Genomic DNA, 25,820 nt, shown 5'->3' on the forward strand with positions numbered 1-25,820 from the left:
TTTTTAATAATGTTGACTAGTGAGTTCATAGAGTACAGACACTTTATTCTCTCAATATTTAGACATTCAGTTAGACATATGAACTCAGCTGGTCAGAGAGTGTATACAGATTGCCTGCTCTGTATATGCCTCATGTACTTACTGATAAAACACAGAATTGCTGAGGTTCCTCTCAACCTAGTTCATCCAACTCCTTGTCAGGGGAACATGGCTGAGAAGGTGTCTGGCAACCTATTCCTCAGCTGTAGCAGTGTAATCCTAGAGTGAGCCACACTAAATCCATGATTTACACTGATGAATACACGAGGGACTGTTGATCCTAACCATTCTCTCAGTGGCAGATTTTTGTACATTTGCTACAGCACTCTCTTCTCTCACTAAAAGTGAATGGACGCTGGATGCTCATTGCTGCTATCTGCACGTAAAATCAGAAGGGCTTGCGCAGACCAGGACTTGCCTGGCAATGGATCAGTGACTCTAGAGCTCATAAAAATTCTGCTCCTTTGTGTTCCTGTATGTTTATTCATTTGGAAAAGTTCCAGCATTTACTCCTGCATTTTACTGAAATAGATCCTGCTCAAGTTGCCTTCCCATCTCCTGTGGGGATCATGAGCATCAAAAGCCAGACTAGAAGTTCACCCAAAAATACAAATGCCAGACTTCAGGACAGTCATCTGAGAGCAACAGATATGGCTGATCAAAACCACACAGGCACATGTTCTGTATGGACTGTCCACATGTTTCACCGCGTAACAAGTTTAAAGACTTAGAAGCACCAAGGGAGTGCCTGTTTCTGAGGGAGAGGTCCTGCAGGGATGAAGTCCTGCATAATCAAAACCCCACCAGCTGCTTCTCCAAGCTGATCTCCCGAGTTTTATGAAGTAGCTCTTCCTAAGCTTTTTTGTATGTTTATCTCTATGTTTTAGCACCACATGATTTTATTTTTCCAAATCTCCATCACCAATTGTAATAGCAGCAACATGATACTTTAGTGAGGAGATCTGCTCAACAACTTAAAAAGCGGGGCTAGTGCCATCACAAATGCTTTGCAGGCTGGAGAGCTTAAGCCCAAGAAGAGAAGCAATGTGACAGGACCACACGATGGAGTCAGACCATCAGGCAGATCCCCTGGTACATAGCCTCCTGCTCCAAAGGCTGGCCATATTGCCTTACTTCTTCAAGGGGATGTCAGCTTCCAACCCACGCTTTACTTTTCACAGATGGACTTCCCTTCTGTGCCTTTAGAGTCGTAATGGCCTGTCCTAACGTCACACCTTCAGTAGCAGGCAGAATGGTTACTTCAGAAATACACTGTGCAAAATAAGCAACGAATGTGATCTAACACAACACAGACATAGCACAGCTCTCTCTGAAGATTGACAATGAGATCTCCAGCACATCCTCCTCAAAGTACCATGCCTGCATACATGCAGGCTTCATTCAATTACCAACCACACCTCCAGCTCTGGACTCTAAATTTAGGCTTTTAAATTCTCTGAGCAAAGGCCACACCAGGTCTTATTTTAGTCTAATCTGACAACTGGTCTGTCCACATGACTCTTGGCAGACCAGCTTTTATCTGCTCCAGCTGTGCCCTGAGCTGGCTGGACACCCTTCCACTCCAAACTGACAGCACCATGCTTGTGATTCTATCAATAGCTCTAGGAGAGCACAGTGCCTTTAGACCGGACTGACATGGGGTCAACAGTTATTGACCTAGCAATCGTCGTGCAGATCTGCCATGGTTATCCAGTAAAGACTATGCCAGACAGGCCTTGAAAGAGCATGAGGAGAACTGGCTGAACTTTAATTACTCAGCACATCTTACTGTGGTAGATGCTCAAGTTTTGTTTCAATCAGATGTGACTTACAAACCACACCTGAGAAATGACACCAGTGAGCCATTGTAACTGTGGCAGCCCACCAGGTTTATCTCACTTGGGAGAGAGAAGTACTGAAAGAATTCCCATCGTTTACCATGGTAAGCATTGGAGAAGGCAGCAAATAGGAGAAGGAGAAACTGAATGTGTCCAAATTAAGTCCAGTGACTTCAACAAGATGCACAGAGAGATGGACTTAACTGGAGAAAAAATGGCTGTTTCACCTACCCTTCCATGATGATCTTTAAAGGGACTTAAGGGAGTGGTTGAATTAAAAGCCCTGCAATTCAATACGGAGAGCCCAGCTTTCACCCAAGTACATCGCATGTCCACCAGCACAACTCAGCACTGCCTCTCTTGCTCTGTCTCCATCTTTCTGTCACCCGCTCCCAAACCTCACTATGCTGCAGAGCATCAGTGGAGTGAAATTAGATGGCCAAGCAAACACTGCCCATCCCACACACAGGCTAGCAAAGGGAAGGCATTCAGCCAGATTAGCTGAATAGTGTCCCAGACAAAGGACATGAAGAGAGCCCAGGTGTGCACACTGCAATGATCCACATGTTGTTTTAGAGCACCTGTCCATCATTGTCTGCTGATATCCAAACTGCACTTCCTACACCCAGTCCATACTCTCCTTTAACGCTTAAGAGTTCACCTGTTTGTCCAAGTCAAGGAAACGGATTAGAGGAGAACCCAGTAGCAGAAAACAAGCAAAAGAAGTTACCTGCCCTTTTCAGAGATTTCAAACATTACCTCACCTTCTGGAAATGAAATGTGGGTAAAGTTTCAGTATCTTCATCCTGCATAGACTTTACATCTCAGAATGCTTTACAGATTGCTCTGAACTTTATTCCATTTTTGTATCTGTTAGAATGTTTCTGAACTTTGATAATGATTCCTATTCTGTTTACCATGCAGGTCTGTAGCCACAGACTCCAGAACCTTGTCTGGCTGCTTCATGCTGCACAGTGACAGGATCACATTACCATTTTGAATACTCTGGATGTTGTAATGAGTATAAAGGACGTTTCTCTCTTCATCACGACACACGATCAAGTTACCCCATTCCTGCAAGTTCCTGCTTGTGAGCTGAGCCATTGTAGCCACCCAATGCACAACCTCAGCCTGTGACAAACACAAGACAACATGTCTTATTTAATGCTTTTTCACGATGGACAAGGCTACTGCAAATATCTCTTGCTTATGGGCTCATCAGGAAGATTCCTTGATAAGAGCAGCACATATGTCTTCTCTTCTAAGCCCCATTGCTTTTTTAATCAAGCACCTCTGTGGCTGCTCTAGTCCAGCAACACACAGACATTAGTATGTATTCAGAGAAGGGGAAAGACAGCTGTATCATGGCAAAATACATAACATCACAGAAGCAATTTCTCAGACAACAGGGATTTCCCTTTGCAATCTGGCCTTCAGAGTCTACCTTGACTATGTGGACTAAAGCTGCTTAAGATTGACACTATGCCTCTGTGACTAGGCCAACTCACATCATACTCCATGGCAGAGCTTGTTACACCTTCTAAATGGCTCTCACCTGAAGGTGCTACACCACTGAAGGAGTGGTGCCCTATGCATATACCCCGTTGTGGGTATAGTACTTCCCCCAGCTATACTGTTGCTCCCACATGAGCTGGACTGGGATGCAAGGCAGATTTGAATCCAGATCACTTGAGTTTGCTGGCTTTAGTCCCAAATCCACACTAATATCAGGATTGTCTTTACAACAGAAAACAGAAAACATCATGAGATGCCTGGGTTTCTCTTTACCATCATGAGATCTGTGAGACCCATACCAACCAGTGCCCTGCCAGAGGGAGCCAGGGGCCCTGCTGCAGGCTGCATGCAGGCAAAGGGAACAGCAGCTGGGGAAGAGATCCCATGTACACCAAGATTTCTAAGAACTGATGGTACAGGTTTGCTCCCATGCACTTAGTAGCTTCATGTCAAGTGCCAGCTAGCCAGGGGAAGATGTTGAGATGGAAAACAGCAGGACAAACAATAGACTTCCAGAGAAGAACATTAGCCAAGGACAGAACACCTTGGAGATGTGAGTTGTGTTTCGAGTCCTGTCAAGGCATCTAAGCCTGCCTTGTGCTGAGTGTGCAGCAGTAACCAGAGGTCTGTAGCCATTGTTGAAGAGGAGGGAAGCAGGATTTGCTGGCAGTTGCACTTACAAGGTGATATCTAACAGTATTTAACAGGCTAAACAATAGTCCAGAGGGGAAATATGGGCAGAAAGGCAGCGATGTGTCCAAGCTGCCTGCACATGGCACACTCCCTTCCCAAGGAACCACAGCTATCACTAAACTCCAGCTCACATAGTGCTGTCTTAAGATAGTGTCTAAAATCCAGTGGATTTTTTTCAACATTTAAGTGAAAAAACGAGGTGAGAAAACCTATGACTACAGACAAGTTTTTGAATATAGACGTGTACAGTAAATGCAAGAAATTTATAAGAATGAGATACTTGTCATCCTTCCAGATCATCAGAACTCACAACATCTTCATTACTTCCTCATATGTTAGACACATGCAGTTCTGTTATAGACCAGCAGTGATCATGCATGAAAATCAGTGATAATGTGTTATTAGCTTAAAAGTTGAGAGAGAACATAAAAAAGAATGTAAAGGAAATAGTTGATTACAATTTTATGTCTGGAGACTTTACCATCTCTTCATATCAGTAAGAAAAATGCAGACAGCCAAGCAGGCATTATCACACTGAGAGAGCAAAGGAAAAAAGTTTTTCCAAAGGAGAAAGTTCTATGCAGGTCACCCAGCATTTTTGCATGTTTCCTTTCTATTGCTGAAATTTTGCTTTCACTGTAATAAGAATATATCTAATGTGATGAAAATGTACTGTATGGACTTATGCTGATGAGCACAAAGGAAAAATCCTGGAGAAAGATGGTATATCATTGCATCAATGCTGCCACATCCCAGCGTGATGTGACCAGTGCAGTGGAAGGCTAAGAACAATGAAAGAGCAAATCATAGAATTATAGAATTGTAGAATCACAGAATTATAGAATCACAGAAAGGTTTGGGTTGGAGGAGATCTTTAAGATCACCTAGTTCCAACCTCCTGCCATAGGCAGGGCCACCTCCTTCTAGCCCAGGTTGCTCACAGCCCCATCCAGCCTGGCCTTGGATGTTTCCAGGGTGGGGGCATCCAAAGCCTCTCTAGTAACTTCTTCCAGTGTCTCACAGGAAAGAATTTCTCCCTAATATCTAGTCTAAATCTAACCTCTTCTATTTTAAAGCCATTTCTCCTCATCCTGTCTCTACCTATCCTTATGAAAGTCTCTCCCGTTTCCTGTAGGCCCCCTTCAGGTACTGGAAGGCTGCTATCAGGTACCCCCAGAGCCTTCTCCACATTAAAGAGTCCCAGCTCTCTTAGCCTGTTCTCGTAGGGGAGGTGCTCCAGCCCTCTGATTGTTTTGTGGCCCTCCCCTGGACCTGATCCAACAGCTTCACGTCCTTCTTCTGTTGTGGACCACAACTGGAAGCAGTGCTCCAGGTGGGGTCTCAGAAGAGCAGAGTTGAGGGGCAGAATCACCTCCCTCAATCTGCTGGTCAAATGCTAAGCAGTCTTCTAAGCAGAAAAGCTTTTAGAATCGGATTTAAAATCATAAAAATGGAGCTTTCCAAATAGAAAACATTCCTATAAAATCTGGAAAGCGGAATTGTCAACACAGAGGTGCAGCCAGCTGCACTGTCAGCTCAGCAGCTGGAAAGGAGAAACAGTACAGACGTGGAAATGCCTGCTTGGTCCTCGGCTCGCTTTGGGCAGGCTCCTGGTGGGCTGTCCAGCGTGCTGATGCTGCCTGCAAGCTGCAGTGTCCCTGAGCAGGGAGAGGCTCTCCATCACACAAATAATGCGCCCCATGAGAAGGAGACAAGCCAACAGCTTGGCTCCCAGCTACATTTGTATATATTGCTGCGTGCTTTGATTTTCATTTGTGCCTATTTTCTACTGCAATCATGACGAATAAATACACGGGAATGTTAAGAAGTAGTTCCACCAAATCAAATAAAATCAAACGTGGGGAAATCTTTTCTTGTTTTCTGGAAACTCAAGAAATAATGTGACAGCAGTGAGCAGCTGTATTTTCTGCCTCTTTCTTTTGACATATTCTTACGCGCCTTATGTCTCCTTTCTACTATTTCCTTTGTGTTTTTTTTCACCTAGACCCAAAAAGTTTAAATAAAATAAATCTGTAAACCAAAGATTGCAACAAGCACATCTTAGAAGTATCAAAAAGTCCATGCACTGGAAGAGCTGCAGACACTTACAATTCACCCCCAATTTTAAGTAGTGTGTTCTTCAAACTACCGTTGCAGTAGCTATTAACCTCTCCCTCTCCAAGATGGACACAGCAATATAAATTATATTTTGAAAGATGTAGTGGAAGATCAGGGCTTTGGGAGAAATCAAAGAGGAGTAGCAATTAAAGAAGATTCCAGGAGGCAATCAAGCATTTATGCAATTTGTCTCATAAAAACAAAACAAATAAGGGGAAAGAAGCTGTATGGGAGTGGGGGGAAAAGGTACTTACACTCTTCTTCCATAACAACTATTTTAGTTTCTGAGGCTGGTAAAACTTGTGGTGCTTTCGTTGTTCCTGGGGAAATTAAGGTAAGAAAGTAGTGAACAAAATATCTAATTTGAACAGAGAAGATTGGGCTTAGCTATGCAGGGAGGAGAACGAGAGCAGGTGCTGCTGGGCGGAATGGGCTGGGGAGGCTGCTGACATGTTAGTACTGGTAAGGGGATGCTCAGATGGGTAACTGGGGGAGAGGCAGACAAACACGTGTCCCTGCAGGGGGGTGGCACAGCGCATGTCGGTCCCCTTGCCGTAAAGGGACTTACACCACCTGGGCCTCTACCACGATAAAAAGATAGAAAGGGCTCAGGGTCCACCGGATGTACAATGAGTGAAACCACCACTGGTTTTCACTGCCCTAACAGCTGTGAGAGTGCAAAGAGCACAGCAAAACAGTGAGAAAAATGTGGAGCTGAAGAAAAGGTGAGATGGGCTCATGATGGCAAGCCTCCACCATGTATTTGCAGCTCTGCGACACAAAGTAATGCCCTTACAAGGGATGGAGGAGCTGGAAAGAGATGAAGGCCAAGGCCAAAGGCAGTGTGAGAGCCCAGCACATGTAGTGATTACCTCTTTACAGTGCAAGAGGCTGGGAAAGTCCACTGCTGACAGCCACTAAGGCAGTTGTCAGCAAAAGCCCCTTCTGGATCAAAGCCCCTCCTGACTGCCAGAGTCAGGGAGAAGAAAGCACCAGGAGGCAATGCTGTCTGGAGACAAGATGGTGAGGCCACCAAGAAAAGGGAAATAGAAGGGAAGCAAAAAGGTTTGTAGGAAAAGTTAAAGTTTTCCCAGAGTTCTTAGCAAAGGAGGTGGTGGGGCATTAGTCAAGGAGCTGCCTAGTAATTTTCTGAGGAAAAGAGTCTGAAACTGTCACATCTCAGCTATGCTCCCATTCCCACTTGTGATGCCAATATTACACTACCAATAGAGAGGAAATGGGACATTCTTCTAAGAAAGCATCTAATTTACCTCAAAGTAATAAAAATCTGAAAAGAGCACCAAAGCACAACAGATTTTGATGAAACCCAGAAGCATTTCCTCAGAAACCAACACCCTTCCAAAGCTTTTCAAAGGGAAAGCTTCTATTTTCAAGCTGGGTATTTTGTGGAAATTCCAGAATTGCAGAGTAGGGATAAGCTGCTGGGTTTGGCCAATGGGCATTTTCTAAGAGACAAGGGGCCATGGCACTGCAGCCACTCTCTTTCTAAGGAAAATCTCTTTTCAGTGTGGCATTTTCAGTGATTTGAGACATATATATGGGACTAAAGTGGTTCTTTCTGCAAGTGATAAAGGCTGAAAAGTCGTAGTGGAATAGAATACAGCAATGAGTACTTTGCAACAGCAACTCTGCCTCATCAGGCTGAGAAATGCTTGCCAGCAGAGACATCCCCATCCACAGACACTAGGGCCTTGTGTGTGAGCATCTCTGCCAGCTAGGACCTGGGGGGCTCAGGAGCCTCCACCCTCCAAAGGACCCCAGGGATGGGGCAGCAGTGACAAAGTTGAATAGAGAAGCAGAATAACTAGAAGCAGCAATAGCTGGAGTGAGCTTCAGGAAAAGAGGGAGGCTTCGAGGAGAGAGAGATTGTGCACCTCTGATTAATTGCTGTCAACTTGTAGGGTTGTACAGAGCAGAATTGAGATGTAGTCAGAAAAAGCTCCAAGAATAATGCAGGCAGGGACAGAAGAGCATACGTGGGTTCAGAGACAAGCAGATATGTTGGTAAGCTTTCTATTGAAATGTATCACAGAAGAAGAGAGAGTGCAGAACGGAGGTGAGGAAAGCTTCCCAGGCCCCAGGAAGGCCCAGCAGTATAGACACTGTGGAAGGAAAGAGGAAGATTCCATAAGCGAGTGCACAGGCACAGATGAATGGTGCTCTGCCCTGAGGAGCTCTGGGGAGAAGCAACAGAAGGGCACAAGTGAGCAGCAGAAAGGCAAAAGCCTACAGTGATCAACAGCATCCTATTTACCTCTACAAAGGACCACAACTAACTTTTAATTGCAAATACTTGCTCTCTTGCCAGGTGACCTGCAAACAGCAGCGAGGTGTGCATGCCGCTCAGCTCAAAAGCCAAAGGTAGATTTTCAAAGCTGCTTAGAAAACAGATTCATCAAGACCCCACCACAACCAGGGCACACCAGGCTATCTTCTGTTTACTGGATCTGCAGCCCCTTGCAGCCTGCATCTCCCACCAGGTAAAAGTGATTTTTGTGTCTCTTTGATTGCTTCTGTACTCTCAAATCATTACTGGGCAACTCAAGTGTGTCCTTGCACTCCCTGCAACACAAGTGAGAGTCACCTGCTCCTGCCCTGCCCAGACAGGAAGAATTATACCTGGGAGCTGCTGCAGCTTGTGCATTGCACTAGTGCTGTGAGCAGCAGGCACAGTGATGCAGTGGGTGCTGCTCCATCAGTCTTCCTTTTTTGCAAGGGCTGGAGGAGTGGAGGAGGTGTGCAGGGCTGTGGTGGCAGGCACTGTCTGTGCACACAGAGAGTTGTACATGCAGCTCCCAGCCCAACAGAGCTGTTCATATCATGGTGGGACAGCCAGAGCATGAGTCAGAGAAAAGAAGCGGCACTGCCTCGTTGGCTTGCTCTGGACACTTTCCCTGTCATGATCAGAAAGAAAGCAAGGCTAACTTTCCAGATCTGAGCATGGGCTGCCTTCCCCAGGCATTGCAAACACTGGCTTTGTGCAGGAGCGAATCTGAGGGGGAGGTATGCAGTATTCCAGCCTCACAAAACATTCGGGACTGCAGACCTTGCTGAGGCAGAGGTTAATAGAGAAAACAATGTCAGAAAGCAGTGGGAAAAAGGCACCTTCCATCACATGTGACCAGTGTTATTGAGAGCACAGCAGAGTGAAACTGGACTGTGCCAAAGGGCCACATGGCAGAGCCAGGGCTCCTGCAGTGGCCATTGAATGGCAGGAAGAAGAGCTGAGGCAACAGAGCTCACAGCAGCCATCCCTCCCTGCTCACACCCTCCTGGCTTCTGGCAACCACTGCAGGGACTTTCAGAGCTGGAGGGTGCATCCAAACCATCATGTTAAGCAATATAATTACGATGACCAAGATAATAATAAAACCACCTAACCTCAGACTCCATCCGCTGAGCTCTAAGAGATGGAGCACACATTCTAGGATGAAAACCAGAAGCAAGTTCACTCATCACAAAGCTATGGTTTAATTACTTGTCTTCTGGTGTTTTGCTTCTCAGAAAATCTTAAAAAATAAAACATCAAGCCCACCAGCTTTCTTTCTTCCATGCCTTTTTTAAAAAATACATAGATTGTAAGTTTATTTAAAATGTAAATGAACCACATTGCCAGTGACAGATAACAAAGATAAACATTTATGCTAAGCTTCATTTTTGTTATCTCCCAAGATTGTTTTACTTGATATCCTGAAAGCATGAAACAAAATACAAGACAGATCACCTGCAGAACCTCCCGCTTCCTGCTTGAATGACAAATGGCTCAAGACATTTACTGACTTCTTCACTTACCACTTCTCACATTCAGGCTGCCTTTTGCGGTGTCTTTCCCTAAAACGTTCTCCGCTTCGCAGCTGTACTCCCCAGCATCTTCCAGCTTCACCTTGTTGAACTGCAGTCTGGAAATCTTTCTGTTGAAAAGTATAGCAGACATTTCTTATTCAATTGCTAACCATCTTCATGAATTGATAACCATTCCTGGCCCTGCTATGCTGCCTGCTAAGTTACCCCTTCTGCAGGAGACGGTCTGCCTGATCTCACCAGCTGATGAGGATTCAAATGAGACCCTTCCCAGGAATCACAGCCATCGTGATTTCCTAACTGACCATCTCTCTTTGAACCCACTGCTCTTAGCCTGACGCCATGGTTTGGTCTGACATCTGCTCCCATTCCCAGGAAGGCCACATATGAAAAGTCAAGAAGTCTTTTGAGGGGTTGAACCCAAGACCCCAACTCCCCAGCACACAGACCTGCACCAGAGAAAGGCCACTTTACTGAAGAACACCAAGATCTGACTGCAGGAAGGAGAGGAGCAGGACGTTCTGCACCTTAGCAAGGAAGGCAACCAGTTCAGCTGCTGTGGAGTGCCTCCCTTGCCATGTCCAGCTGTGCTGCACACTCAAACCTCCATGCTATGGTCATGGAGTAATGTACCCATGCATTCCAGCCTGGAAACCAAAGCCCTGAGGTTTGATCTAAACAACTACCTTGTAGCTTTCTCTGGGCAAACAGGGCAAGCACTTTGTCTCCCCCAAATATACACACTCCATTGTGTAGTACTGTGCTCTGTGGGAATAGGAGCAGGACGGGGCTCTGTGGTGGTACAGGAAAAGGTCATCACCTTTCCCTCCATCTGGCTCATGTCTCATTCTCCAGGATGTCTCTCTGATGACAAGGCAAAACCCTTTCTTAACTAGTTCGACAGAGATCAATCAGCCTTCAACACACACCAAAGACCACTCATGAGACCACAAGAGAAATCCCTCATCAGACCCTCTGTTTTACATTTCCTTCTGTTTTAGATAGCTTATCAAAAAACACCCTATCCTCTCTTCTGGTGAGAACATCTCCCTCTGCTTCCTACCCCAAGTTCTTTTCTCAGGTCTTGTCATACAATCACTTGACAGAGAAGCTTGGAAGCACTGGCAGATTTAAAAGGAGGTCCCACTGGCCTATGTTGCTGAAGGCAAATTTCTCTAATGTGGAAAACCATAATCTTTGGAAATATTTCCAACATTACATATGTCATCTAGGAAGTACTTTGGGCTATGCAAATGATTTTCCATAGAAAGTCCTTCACAAAAGTGCACTGAAATCTCTTCAACACCCTGACATGTTGTTCTACTGAGAGCCATGGTGCAAGGACACGACGTGAACATCTCACTTGCTGTGTTAGCAAATGAAAAGCACTTGAGATGACTTGGTACAGCTCCCAGGATACAGGAAATGCCCTGTTCTGCAGGATGTGGTCAAGCGTTCAATTACAAGAGTTTTGGCCCCATGTGGAACAATTTTAAAATGAATGTTGACAGCTGAATTCCACTAATCCTAATTCTCCACTACTCCACAGTACAAAGCCAGTTATATGAGCCAACATGGTCAAATGTGGGGGTCTAAACCAACAGGCTGATGCGCAGACTTGCTGAGGAGGTATGACAGGCACTAGATGATGGGCTTTGGGCCTGTGGGGCTGTAGAAACCAGTGCACAACCCCATTCCCCCTCCCTCCACAGAGACAGGTGTAGGAACAGTCAGCAAAGGGTTAAGGCCAGGTCCTGAAAGCTGAAAGCATAAACAAACATGCTCCCTGCAGCTGCCAGACAACAGTTATTCTAATGATTATTGGCTGCACTGTGATCTCATATGCACAGCACGTTTTGCTGCGTGCAGTAACTGGAAAAATCCACTCTGTATCACCCATGTCCGTGATCATTTGCAGATAAAGGTTTTTAAATTCCAAAAATACAAATTAGTAAGTTATTTAGTGACACAAACGGCTAATGAAAGGGGTCATACTTGACAGATTCATCTCTAGTAACGTGATGAGAGACATGGTCTTTTACCTGGAACTGGAGGAGAATGTGAGCAGAATATAAAGCAATGCTAGTATTTATAGAACCTCGACATCAAGGTGAAACCAAAAAGGATTATTTGGTTTTAATGCACAAGACTGTTGTACTGTCAAAGGAGATTATTTTTATTTTCTAACACAGCTTGTTGAATCTCTCCTGGCTTGCAAGATCCCCTTAGAAAAATCAAGAGCTTTTTTTTTGAGACCAATGACCCCAGTACAGAAGAGGATGAGATTTAACGTAGAGCATAGTCACAGCAAAATGAAATTTTCTCTTCCAATAAGCCCTAAAACAGTCAGAGAACTACCCTGTTTCAGAACACCAGTCTGAACCTTTTAAAGCACATGAAACATAGAATCACAAAACTGTTTGTGTTGGAAGGGACCCCCAGAGGCCGTCCAGTCCAAGCCCTGCAGTGCACAGGGACACCACAGCTCCATCAGTGCCCACAGCCCATCCTGTCTGACCCTGGCTGCCTGCAGGGACGGGGCACTGCCACCTCTCTGTGCACCCCGTGCCTCACCGCTCTCAGTATGAAAAACTGTTTCCTTATAGCTAATCTAAGTCTCCCCTCTTTTAGTTTGAAACCATGAATAATGACTCTTCACAAGATGAACTTCACTGAAGATGTGAGTGAGATTAGGCCTTACGTGACTTGTGTGTGGCGGAGAGAAAGATGAGCAGTCCGTCTCTGTTCCATTTTACTACTTTCACATGCTTCTGAAATACCTCAAAGCTGCTTAGGAAATTGGTTTTGCAAGTTTGCATTCTTCCTCCTGTTGCCTGGAGGGCAGACATTTTGTTTCTTTGATGGCTGAGGTGTGTTCATAAAGAAGTGCCGAGTAACAGCACTAGGAGGAACCTTCCACAGTTCCCTGTCCCCTGCTGCCCTTCTGGGCTGTGCTCCCTGGGGATGCTGGCCCCTGGGACAGCCCTGCTGCGCTCTTCCCGAGGTGCCTGGCTGCCAGACGATGCCATTCTTCTGGAGGAAGGCACTGCCGCAGGCTGTTTGTTCAGTGAAAGGGCTGGGGTCACTGACAGATGCCATCATTTCAGTGCAGCGTAACACTGTTGACATTTCTGTACTCCAGGGAAAAATCTGCCTCATTGTATTTTCTGACCCTCAGCACATATGACTTAGCCACGCACTAATTATCTCCTGTAGTGCCAATGGAGAAGTGAGCCATGGAGAATAGGTTGTCCGCAAGCCCTGGGGGATGGAATCCACAAGGAGCCCTTCAGCCTGGCCAGAACAGGATCCCCAAAATACCTTTCCAGCCAAGAGAACAAGTCCCCCAGAGAGCAGTTCAAAGTGCCAATCTCCAGACTACAATGGGAAGCAGGGAGATCAGCCCTTCACCGAGACCTACACAAAGATCCTGGTAAATCCCAGCCAAGAAGGGTGGCCTCATTTGCTGTAATTTAGACATCTCGGAGTTAGACACCGAAATATGAGCTTGGGCCCTGAGGCCTCCTGTACAGCGAGAGGAAAAGAAACAGGCGCTTCATCCTGCCCAGGGAGGAACTTTTCGTGACAGGACTCGTGTTCCCACCAGCACTTCGGTTAGCTTGAATCATTTTTCTCCTCCTCCCTACTGCTAAGTGGAAACCGGACCTTCTTCCCAGGCCACTTCCTCACAGAGCTGTGCACCTCGGTGCCTGCGCTGCCTGTGGACACCGATCTGCAAGGAGTCGGTGAGCCCTGCGTGAGTTCAACTGCTTCTGCATGGTGCAGGACAAAAATAGCTCTCGGATTATTACTATTGTAGTATTTTATGAGTCTTCTAAAAATAGAAGAGCTAACACAGAAGTAATAAAAAAGTCAAGAATTAGCTAGTGAAGAGAACTGGAAGACTATGCCTTATTTGGCCTCTACATTGTCAATGAAAACTATCCATACTAAAAACACGTGAGATCCTAGGAAAAGGAAATTCTCGGATGTGACTCTCGCAAAGGGCATTTAATAGACTGCTGCGGTTACCTATTAACTCCTTTCCTCTCTGGGCAGGCAGCACAGCAGTGTTGCAGAGAGCACAGGGCCGGCACTGTGCCACGTGCACTGCCTGCACACCCTCCAACGATTCAGTTGGTGTCTATGTGCTGTCCCGGCATTCTGCACAATGGTGACTTTGCTCTGAGAAACTGGGTTTATGTCTCGCAAGAAGATTCAGACCATCCAGCCCTCCAGCTTACAGTCCCATCTGGCAACAGCCCACCATCAGCCACTCTGCTGGCCTGAGCAGGGGCTCTCAGTGTCCCTGCCTCAGGGAACACATTCATCTTCCCCAGCAAGCGGCATGAGAAAATCAGGTAGAAGAGTTCATTGCAATGTGAAGCGGATCAAGGATGGCCATGGCAAAGCAGCTCTGCCAGACAGGGCAGAGGTGGCAGCCAGGACCATGCTCTCGCCTGCACAGCCAGATGAAAACTGCCCCAAGCTCTCCCTTGCCCTCAGTTACAGAGCAGCACAACAGAGCTGGGTAAGCTGGCTGTGCTTGTGGTGCCTGAGAACACATGGCTGTGCTGGATGCTATGAACTCTAGGGCAAGATCTGGCTAGTTCAGGATTAGCTTTAAAAACAGTGAATGAGAAAGGGTGAAAAAAAAAAGCAACCCTCAAGTAAAGCAATTAAGTAAGATGGGTAAGAAAAGGAAGGTTCAGACTTCTCAGCTCAGCTTCCATCTCTCCTGTAGTGGGCAAAGTCCTCCTTCCACCTTCCCTCACACCATCACCTGCCCTGCTCAGGGTTTGACTGTTGGGACCGTGGGAGAAGTGAAAGATGTCCTTGTGGGGGCCCAGGGCAGGACCGACCATCCCCAGACCCGCTTTGCCTGATCTCTCCTACCCCTGTCCCCCAACATTAAAGTGCTGTTCTAACCTGAAAAGCAGATTTGCCCCTTCTCTGCTCAGCAGTGTTGTTCTCTCTCTGTGCCCAGGCTTGGGGCAGGCTGATTTTAAAAGGAAGACTCGACCAGTCCTCACTCTGCAGAGCTGACACTGACACTGATCTGAGAGCTGGAGTCCCTCCTGGGTCACACAGCGTCAGCAAAAGGGGAGAAGATCAATAAGTACAATCCAAAGAGCAGGGTCACTTGTGCAACCCCCTCCATCCTCCCATTCAGCACTGGGCTGCATCTCCGTACTGCCATGGCTGTCTGGGCACCGTGAAGAGGTGCAGGGCAGCTGGGGCAGTGAAATCCAACCACATGCCCAGAGTGGATTTGTGGTCACTCAGCTGAGAGACAAACCTCTGTGTGCCTCTGCCCTTGTGCTGGCAAGTCTGTGACAGCTGCCAGAGCGTGAAGGCGAAACATACATAAAAACAGATTTTTGGTTAAGGCTGATGAACCCTCTCATGTCACAGCAGATTCCCTTGGATTTCTTGTCCTGGAATTCATGGCAATCGATCCATCCCATGGATACTTTGAAGAATTTTCCTCAAACCCAGTGCCAGGGTTTGAATTCCTTTTGGGAGAATGTAGATCACGGAGCAGCTCAGAGCAGGCTCCTTCCCTCTTTGTTATGACATCTCACATGCATGCTAGCAGGCTCCCAGGAGCCAGGGACCTCACAGTACCAAACAGAGAACAGACACCTCCCTGTTCAAAAAGCAAATATCTAAATAGACAGGAAACCTCAGGTAGGGATGCAGTTAGGACAGTATGCAGAGGCCTCACTACAACAGAAGTACAGCTATTTCTGCAGCTAGGAGCAGAAGAAAGGGTTGGTGCTTCTGGGGGGGAAAGCACAGAGGTCCTCATTTGGAAGTGCATCACATGTTAGATGGAAGCTGATAGGATGGGCAATTCAGAGGTAGATCTAAAATGTCAGGGACTGCCAGACGTGGGAAGAAGGCCAGAGAGAGCCTTTAAAGCAAAACCAGACAGTTTTAAATCGGGGAGGTAGGAAGAGAGGTGCCATATTAAAAGCAGCGGTCTTTGGTGGAAGCCTTTCTCTGAGCACAGGAATGGAGACGAGCAAAGCTAGGCTGGAAGTACTTAGATCAGAGAAACACATGTCTCTCAGGAACAGACATAAGGTCATGGGAAAGCAGCATGGAACAGCATCTTTGGATGGACAGACTCCTTCAAAACTTCTGTGAAATGTATCATTATTATATTACACAGGGTTGTACAAGAGATTCAGTTACAGTTTTGAGGCTCCTTTCTGAGTCTGGAGCATTTGAAACATCATTCATTTCTTCTTAAGTCTTTTTTTTTTCTGCAGTTAGCATGTGCCACGGATCCTTGCCAGTGCCAGTGCCTGATCCATGACATATTAGGAGAGCCAAACAAATTCATGACTGTGGGTATACAATGTGCTATCCCAGATGAACTGCCCCCGGCCTCTGCCATCACCCCAACTCTTCTTCCCCAGATGCCAGGTAAAGCATTAAGCTAGATGAATGGGATTTCAATTGATGTTTCAGTGAGAGTGTTCCAGCCTAAGTCATGTCACTGTGCAGCTGCAAGGGACTAAGATTAGATAGGGAGAGGATTATTTTTTTTAACTAGCAACATCACTGGAAAAGAAGAGACAAAATTTCAGGCACATAAGCTTCTTTCCATGCCTATGTTTGCATACACCATCAGTTGAAGCCGCTCAGCATCTGGCCATAACTTGTTAGTCACTATAACTCACTCGTACTTGATCGAATGCCCATTCCCTGAATCTCTCATGAGCCCCAACTTGCAGGCTTTGTGTATTGTTCTAGCTCAGGACCCAACTGCTTCTTTCAGTTCTCAAGTTCCCTGCTTGAATCCCAGGTGCGTTGGCCAAAATGATGTCCATCATCTCCTTTAAAATGAAAAACAGGCAAACAAAGGAGATACTCTCTTTCACACCCCCTCCAATAAAGTGCCATCAGCAGCTAAACCAGATCCCAAGTATTGGGGACTTATAATGACATCGTGAGAGTTAGCAAGAGAGAAGCTCCCCTGGTGATTATAACAACACCGGTGCTCAAGAAGAGTCTTAGCTTTAAGGCATCTGGAATTGTTCTTGCAAGATCCATTGTCAAGTGAGCTTTTTCCTTTGTTTAAAAATGTCAGGCTGAAGACCCCTGCCAGAGTGGTGGTATAGCCTGCTTGGGTTCACTCTGGCTCCCACAAGGCTTCAACAGTTCTCTTTGCTCCTCCTTGTCTCCAGGCTTAATTAGGAAATCATTTATCTTTATTGGCACTCTCTTTCCCCTGCTGCTTTGGCATTATTATTATTTTTTGCCTTCATTCCAGAGCAGTGAGCTGCGCAGGGAAGACCACAGCCCCATTCATTGTGGGTGGGAGCTCTACAAGGAAGACCCCAGCAATGAATCTGCCCCAGCTAGCATTGCCTCGGGGACTACTGTACAGAAACAGGAGAGAAGGGTATCCCTTGGCTCCACTTACAGGCTAACAATAGGGATTCCTGGTGATACTGAAAGTAGGACACTACTCCCAAGGGATGTCATATGGTCAGCCTGTCCCAAACTGAACTGCCAGCCCTCTCCAGTCTAATGATACGCCTACTGTATCACCCAGCAATCTCTCTTGGTAAGAGAGCACACAAAGAGAAGAGGCTGAAAGGACAGCAACCATCCTGCCAGGCTCTCAGATCACATCCCTCTGATTTGAGTGCACAATCTGCATGTTTCAGGGTAGAGCCCTGAGTGCACCCTGAAGCTGGGTAGTGTCCCTGCACGTCAGCGCACAGAAAGTCCCCTGACTCTCTCTGGAGTTGTCATCTGACCATTTGCCAGGAGAGTTTGAGAGTCAAAACTCAGCCTTAACTTCTTGGCACCCAGTGGCCTCAATCCATCTCAGGTGCACTCACAGAAATGCTATCCCTTGGGCAGCTCGGAAGGGGTGGACCAGTCACTATGCTTTACTTTCACTATGGAACGCAGTTCTTTCTGGGTAATTTCTCAAGGTCGCTATCAACTGTGCTTTATTTAAATTGAGCAGAAGATAAAACTCCAGCCTATAATTTCTTCCACCTTAACGAGAAATTTCCTCTCCGTGCAAGCCGGGCTTGCCCCAGCCTGTTACTAATTACAGATGGAACACACAGTTCAGAAAGGAGGAATCAGAATTGTTCCCCTCCCTCCAGCAAATACCCATTGAAGAAAAAAAAAGAAAAAAAAAATCAACAAAAACCTCCCCTGTTAGATGGCACCAGAAAGTTTGCCACTAAGTTTGAAAAACAAGAGGAAAGAGGACTGATGGAAAAGCTGAAGAATGACATGCAGTTAACTGCTCCTCTTCTCCTTATAACACATATTTCCCTTATTCTTCAACTCTAGGAAGGGCGGTAGAATCAGATAAAAACTTGATCACATCTAGGAGGGCTTCAGTTCATCTTTCTAGATGGAGATGCTGTGGCTCTTTACACACACAGGGAAGCTCCATTCTGCAGAGAGGAAAGTGAGGCAAACAGTGGTAAAGGCATGAGCCATTTCATGCTGTTACATTCTTGTCTGCCATCCTAATCCTCCACATGTCGTCTAAGGACCACAGAGCTGCAGGTAAAGAATCAAATCCAAAGCTGTGCCCACTCTGCATAGGATTCAAATGGCCAAGGGACGTGCTATGGACAATACCTCCTCCAGGCAGGGCTTCTTTTTCCTGACTGCAGCAGACAACTCAATTAGGTCTTTGGATCAAATTTTTAAATAAATGATCACGTGCACCTGGGCAGGTGTCACATGGTCTGTGAAGATTTTTGTCTTTTGTGCTTTCCTCATGAAAGTCCCTCCCAGTGTTCAGGTTTAGCCCTTTGGAAGCCTCACTCTACTCTTCACTGTAAGAAAGAGCAAAGGATTACCTTGAGACCAATCTTATCTCTAATTGGAGCCGGGTGCAGACCTCAATTTTTGTGTATTAATCACCATCTAGTAAGTCTTCTTTTCTCAGCTTCACAGTTTGGGAAACTTCTCCTCACATGCTGGCAGTAATGATACGCTCTCATCTCCCATGCCCAGCTTTGCTTCCCTCTGCTGCTCATTCCCATTTGCTACTCAATGAAGAAACAGATTCCCAAGGACTCCTTTGATCCTCAAACTGCATCAGCACGAGCATTTTTTAACGTACTCTTCTGCATGCACCCATGCATCCAGAATGAGGAAGGTCCAACACCATTATCATCCTGCTCTCTATTTTCAGGTACTGAGAGCTAGCAAACCTACTGCTGCCTCCTGCACAAGGGACAAGGAGCACCTCATCAGAGCAGCCTCAGCCCAATGGCTGCTGGGGTCTGCTGGGGTCTATGCTGCACAGCTTCTGGTCTGGGATGGGAAGCAGATGAGCAGGGGCGCCTCAGGGCTCAGACCTTTGCCACCAGGAGAGACTCAGGTGCTGGCAGAGCCAGGTGCTCAGCTTTCTTTAAGATGTTTATCTTTGGGCTTATTATGCCAGCAGGAAGCACTTCTAACACGCACATGGCTTTGACCTGTCACTGGCAGGCTGCGAGCCAACATGCTGCCATGGAAACTAGGAAATGCCAAGTTATGACTTGACAACTGTGTTTTAGGTTGTTCTTCCCCATTGGTGTCCCTGACCCAAGGACTGCGTGGGTGCTACTGTGGGTGGGATGTCACCACTCTACACCGGACATTTGGGACGTGCCTTTAAAATCAAAGCTAGCAGGCTTTCAGTGAAATGAGAGCAATTGACAATGACCCATTTGAGCATTTGAAGAATTTCTAATTATAAAAGCAAATACTCTGTCAACTGCGTGATGAGAATAGATGAGCTATTTTTCACACACTGAGGCATAACATATGTTGGCATAAAATTAGTTTTAACATTTCCAAGGGATCAGGCAGTTGCAAGCTGACTTTGTTGCTGGCTAGGTCAGGATATATGAATGTAAGCACAGTCACAATTACAGAATAACTTTAGGATTTATCATAGGTAAATATTTGGCCTTGAAAAAAATAACAAGATGGATTGATTTAAATGAAAGTGCAGTGGGAGCCCCTTTTCCCTGGTTCACAGAATCACAGAATCATTAAAGTTGGAAAAGGCAGAGTCTGAGATCATCTAGTCCAACCCCAACCAATCCCCACTCTGGTTTCTGTACCTGCAACTGTTTCCCACCCCTCAATTACCTGTTGGATTTTGCAGCATTACCCCAGAAGAAATTACCAAGAAAAATAACACATGCAGATCCTTGGCTTGACATAAAAGGTGAATGGCCACTTCAGTTACAACCTGCAATGGGGCCTAGCCACAGACTGCCTGAATAGGCAGTTTCCCAATACAGCCATATTTCCCAGCCAGTTTCGGTCCTGATGATCCATCAAACCTCCCAGCCCTGCCATGCCTGTCCATCTGACCCAGCTCCCCTGCCCGTTTTGCACTTGCTTGGGAGCTCAGCACCACTCGGAGGAAGCTGGGAAGTTTGCAGGGCTGCTCCCCAAGACCCAAATTCAGCATTAGTTAGAGGGCAGGGCAGCCCCACAGCATACTTACTTCCCATTCCCATACTTGATCCGGATGTCTTTGCTCTTCTTCAGCTCTTTGCCATCTTTAAACCATTTGTAGGATGGCTGAGGGTTGCCAGCAGTCGCCTCACATTTCAGTGAGATCTTTTCACCAACGTGCACGTTTGGGCTTTTCAGTTTCTTCAGCTTGGGAGGGGCAGCTACAAAAAGAGAAACCAGACAATGTGAAACTCATCTTTGTCAGAGGCACACGCGTGATGCCGGCCCACCTAGAATCCATCCAAAACATGTGTGCTGTCCCACTGCTGCACAACGGTTTCGCTGCTCCCAGCTTTCGCTGGGGTCACAAACGCTGGCTGGCACGAGGTGCCCAGCACACAGCTCCCTCCTCGCTCAGCTCCACATGGCCAGACTTGATGGCACTGCAGCTGCCCATATGCAGGCAGCCCTACATGCTTCCTTGCTCTCCCCACCAGGACTGTTTAGACGCAGGATGCAGAAGCTCAAGCTCTTCGGAGACTGCTTTTCCCTGCATCCTGCCCTTGCTGATAACAATTACCAACACCTCTGTGATCGCTGCCACTGCAACACACGCTGCCCATCCTACTGAACCATCCCCAGGGAAAGCGGCCAAGACAGCCATTCAACATGACAGCATCACCAGCAGAAGCAACAGCCACAAGGAAGGGCAGCATGAAAACCTACACATGTAAAGGACAAGAAGGGAGGGACAGCACTTTCCTGGGTCACAGATGGAAAGGTGAAAGAATAAAAGCACTTGAAAAAGCATTAGGACTTGTAGTTTCAGGTTGGTTGGACTGAAGATGGGCTCTGCATGTGAGCTTTCCTGAATGTTTAAGAAAGGAGATTTTACCACATACCTGGAACATCAGGCAGGAGAGAGATTGAGAGAGAGAGAGAGAGAGAGACAGTTCTCTTTATCAATTTCTGCCAGACTTTATATTATACCTGACATGTGTGGATTAGAAGGCTTGCAATTCTTCTTTCTCCTTTTTCATTTTTCAATCTAACCTTAAAAAAGTAAACACCAAGTTCCTGGTTTGGCCTTAAGAATATTGCCAACAATGGTTTCCTCTTGTCTAAGATGTGTCAGAGATCAAGTGTGTCCTCTGACTTAAAGTCCATGAGTTTTCTTTTAGCTGCCTACTGCATCCTGATTTTGTGATATGGGACCACAACAAAAGGAGGAGGAATCTGATGGGTTTCATTAGAGAGATCACTATTTTGTAATATTTTTCTACAAGGGATGTAAAGGAGGCATGTTTAGCACACCGAGGGCAAACGAATGAGCCACACCACATAGTTTTCTCCCCTGTTCTTTCTGCACACCCAAGCCTGCTGCAGTCTCCCTAGGAATCTGTGCCAGAGGAAGAAGGATGGGGAGGGCTGCATGTATTAATGGGGCAGAAACAGCAGAAGAAAAATGCTGTAAACAGCTACAGGCATTTACTGTAGGCTGAACACCGGTCTTGCACCACTTCCCAGGCCTCTGTGCTTTGGCACAGAGAAAGAGACTTCTGAATAAAACAAATCTCAGATTTCCCCACATTTCAGAACTTTTGCCAAACTCGGAGGTGCCATTGCTTTTGCCAAGCCAATATCCCCGATCCTTGCCTGGAAACAGGTTCACCCAAAAGAACAGGAAGGCAATGAATGGAGAGGAGAGCTTGTCTCTTCTTAGAATACTATGCACAGAGAATCAGGAAGGTAAACAGGACCTTGTTTTTATAGGGGTCATTTTGGGGAATAGAGAAATAGGCTGTCAAATATTTATTCTGTTTGAATGTGTGTGTTGGTTGGCTGCTATTGTAATTGAGGTCACCGTGTTCCATGCCAACTCCATACACGTGCTTTAAATACTGGTAAGGTCCCGACCTTGGCATTGGTGCATCTGCTTCACATTAGTTCCAGGCTGGCGGTCTGCAGCATTGTGAAGCAGGCAGCAGGGTCTGGGAGAGATGGGCCAACCCTGACCCTCTACAGAGAAAATGCTGGCGAGAGCAGTGCAAAGCCCCAGAATCCAGAGACCAGTGAAGGATGAGGCTAAGGAAGAGCAAGAAACTTTCCAAGATCTCTACTTCTCAGTTCCTTCCCACCTGTGTGCAATACATCTCATCCAAACCAATGCATAGCTCTCTTGCATCTTCTACTCTTGGCCACCGGTAATAACTTGCACGACATTCCCCAACAGGCAGGCCCACAGAGAAACAGAAATCCTCATTTACAGCCATTAGCTGGTGATGAGCCTGCTGAAAGCCAGCCCAAGAGCTTCCCCTGCTTTTTGTTCTTACTGTTTAAACTGCAGCCCTTCCTCCTAACCTGAACTGCTTCAACTTTGGCTTACTGCCAACAGATCTTTCTCTGGTAAATTTGAATCCCATCTAGCAACCAGAAACCTCTTCCCTTTTTAGGTACATGTAAACTATGAACGAATCACCTTTCAACCTTCTCCACCAGTAAACTAAAGTAGCTTCAGAGACAAAAGCAACACACTAACACTGGAGTATGTCACAGAATGTTTTAAATTTTGGTTCACTTCCAGCTTTAGCATCTAACCATTTCCTCTCACTGCCCCATCCGAGCCACAAAGTTGAAGCTCACAAAGTTGTGAGCTCGGTTCAAACCGATGTGAGGATTAAAAGTGCCCCTTTTCTTAGCGCTCTGAGCATTTTGGGTCAGTTCACCTTTCCAAACACATTGGAAAAAACGAGTCAAGACAACATGCTATGCCTGGCAGTCTCAGCAATATTCCAAGGGAAGCCCAAGTCCACTTACCCCACACTTCCCCCAGCTGCCTGCTTCCCAGACCTCTCTGCACAGGTTACTGCTGCTCCAATGCAGCCACCACCAATTCTGGCAGACTCAGAACACTGAATCAGGTCCACCCCCTTTAACACCTCATCATCTGAATCCCACAGTTCTGCTCTTCCACTTCCTGATCTCCTTCACAGGTAGGTTAGCAGCACATGCCAAGTATTCACCACTGCCTCTGGGTTCATGAAAAGGAGGAGGGGGTTTGTGGTTGTTCTTGTTCGAATGTAGTTACAGATAGCTTTAGGAAACGTTTAGGATCCGTATCTCTGGCCACCCTGCAATCCAGTCAACTCCTCCTCTACCCAAATTCGAGCGTCTTCTCTGTGGAGAAGGGTACCTATGCCAAGGGTACAATGTGCTGCAGAAAGGAAGGTTTAATCATGGTAGGGCCATGGACAGTAACAGATTTTTGATGGGTTTTGCTCACTCCTAAGTCAAATGAAATCCAAATAAGCATTAAATCCCAGCCTATGCTATCATGTAGGTCATAGGAACTAAATTAACCCTAAAAGGTGCAAGGACCCACATCAACAAATGCACGCCATTCCTCAGCCTGTCTCAACAGAAATGTTCCATTAGAAGGCCCTTCCAGGAAGGTTTGTCTGCTGACACAGTCCTGGAGCCTACTGCTCCAGGAGAGGAGAGGGTTACAAAAGTCTAAGACTTGAGTCCTAAATTGCACTGCACGAGTTGCTTGAACACTCACCCTACAAGGGCTTATATCTGCACACTGCTCTAACTAATTCACTTTTGATTACATGTGATACTACACTGAAGTACCTTGATGATAACAACTTTTTTCACTCCTGGTACCTGGCATATACCTGAAAGCACCTTCAGAGCCTGAACTCAAAACATAATTAATCATAAATGGGCAGAGTGCCTGAAAAGACTCCTACAATGTAACAGTAACAAACCACATCCCACCCACAAAGCATCCTACATAAACAACCCTTCGGCAGCATGAAGCAGAAGCAATTAGTCCCAGGAAAGGTGCTCAAATAATTCTTTCAGAGCCAGCAATGCTAGCCGCAACCACTGCTTCAAGAGTTGCATCTTGCTCACTGTGGGAGATCCTAAGGATCAGACAATCTACAGACACATCTGAGATATCCAGGTAATAGACATCATGAGTAGATGTGACTTGCCTTCCTGTCCTCCTGCAAACCACTGGAGGCTTCCCAAGATGTGGCCCCAGAACTGCTCTTCCATGCAAATGTCAGGGCTTCCACCTTCTCAGTTACCGTGCTGAGGTGGAGAACCTGCAGGTCCAGCAATTTCTCCAGGGGTCTGCACTCTCAGTTCTCAACAGGGAAATCCTAAAGGATGCTATAGGCACAGTCAAGGCTTCTAGGTTCCTTACCATTGAAAGATAAGATCTGGAAGCATGACACCAGTCCAAACCCTGCCTGGGGTCCTTCTGGAGAGCCACCACCACTTTGTGGTTCAAAGTCCCGCTCTCAGGAGTGTAGGTTTTCCCCTTTAGTAGGGCACCTCATATGGAAGAGTGTCAATGTTCTCCCAGATGGAAAATTTCAGAATTCATCTTCCCATGGGAAATTATTTGCAGCCTCAAATCACTCCAAATTCAATTACAGAAACTGTTGCAAAGATGGCATTCCTTACCAAAGAGAAATTTTTCGTTTCTGTCATCATTACTGCAAGGTGTGCCCCTGGCACAATGGTTCACCATGCACCTCTGAAGTCCAGAACGATGTTTGGTGGGTCGGCACTGCCTATGCTGGGTGAATACATCTTCCTGACTTGTGCAGCCCAGCTGTTTCTGGCATGTTTGCTGTGACTACTGCTTTTATCAAAGGTGATGCTCCCCTGGTCCATGTCTGATGTAACCTTCATTTGACAAGGAGACAAAACTGAACCTCACTGGCAGCAGCTCCTGTGCACATTGACACTTTGACTGCTTCAACACTGGCACCAAACTCTCTTTGTCAAACAAGGCCCTGCTCTGAAGGAACCTCCCTCCAACCAGAAAGAACAGAAACATGAAGTCCACTTGAAAACAAACAAACAAACAAACCAAACCCCAAAACACAACAGCTTAATGCTGCAGATGTTTGCCCTGTCAGATACATGGATGGTAGCAAAATCACCTGGCCAGCACAACCTCCACAAGTCAGCTCACAGCTCACAGAGCTTGTTCAAGGGAACCCCCACGTGCCACTGACATATCGCCTCCTTCCACCCTCTGCTCCTACCTGCCAGTGGGTAATTACAGGCTTCACATCAGGAATATAAAACATAACAGTGTCTGTAATACACCTTTAGCTTTAGGCAATTTATATTTCACAGAATTACAGAATTACAGAACGGCTTGGGTTGGAAGGGACCTCAAGGATCAAGATCCAACCCCCCTGCCACAGACAGGGCCGCCAAATTCCACATTTAATACCAGCCCAGGCTGCCCAGGGCCCCATCCAACCCGGCCTTGAACACCTCCAGGGATGGACGGGGCATCCACAGCCTCTC

General features: G+C 46.4%; 1 protein-coding gene and 1 long non-coding RNA gene across 3 annotated transcripts in view; both read right to left on the reverse strand.

Annotated features, from left to right (window-relative positions):
- Positions 1 to 6,346: 6,346 nt before the first annotated feature.
- LOC104913220 lies at positions 6,347 to 21,330 on the reverse strand. Of its 2 annotated transcripts, none has more exons than XR_004161366.1 (3): positions 20,527 to 21,330; positions 10,017 to 10,135; positions 6,347 to 6,523 (listed from the first exon to the last, which is right to left on the reverse strand). It is a non-coding gene; the product is annotated as an uncharacterized LOC104913220 (long non-coding RNA). The 2 variants fall into 2 exon arrangements; XR_004161365.1 differs by lacking the exon at positions 20,527 to 21,330 and adding an exon at positions 14,955 to 15,095 and having other exon boundaries at positions 6,351 to 6,523.
- A 2,471-nt stretch (positions 21,331 to 23,801) lies between these two features.
- Positions 23,802 to 25,820, reverse strand: part of NRG2 (neuregulin 2) — a gene marked incomplete at its 5' end in the record, with an annotated part of 35,785 nt that continues 33,766 nt past the window's right edge. The window contains one exon of the mRNA XM_019620294.1: positions 23,802 to 23,838. Coding sequence (XP_019475839.1) covers positions 23,802 to 23,838 — 37 coding nt within the window. The remainder of the gene's footprint in view (positions 23,839 to 25,820) is intronic.

The sequence above is a fragment of the Meleagris gallopavo genome, chromosome 15, assembly GCF_000146605.3.
Source record: "Meleagris gallopavo isolate NT-WF06-2002-E0010 breed Aviagen turkey brand Nicholas breeding stock chromosome 15, Turkey_5.1, whole genome shotgun sequence".
In the NCBI taxonomy this organism is placed as follows: domain Eukaryota; kingdom Metazoa; phylum Chordata; class Aves; order Galliformes; family Phasianidae; genus Meleagris; species Meleagris gallopavo.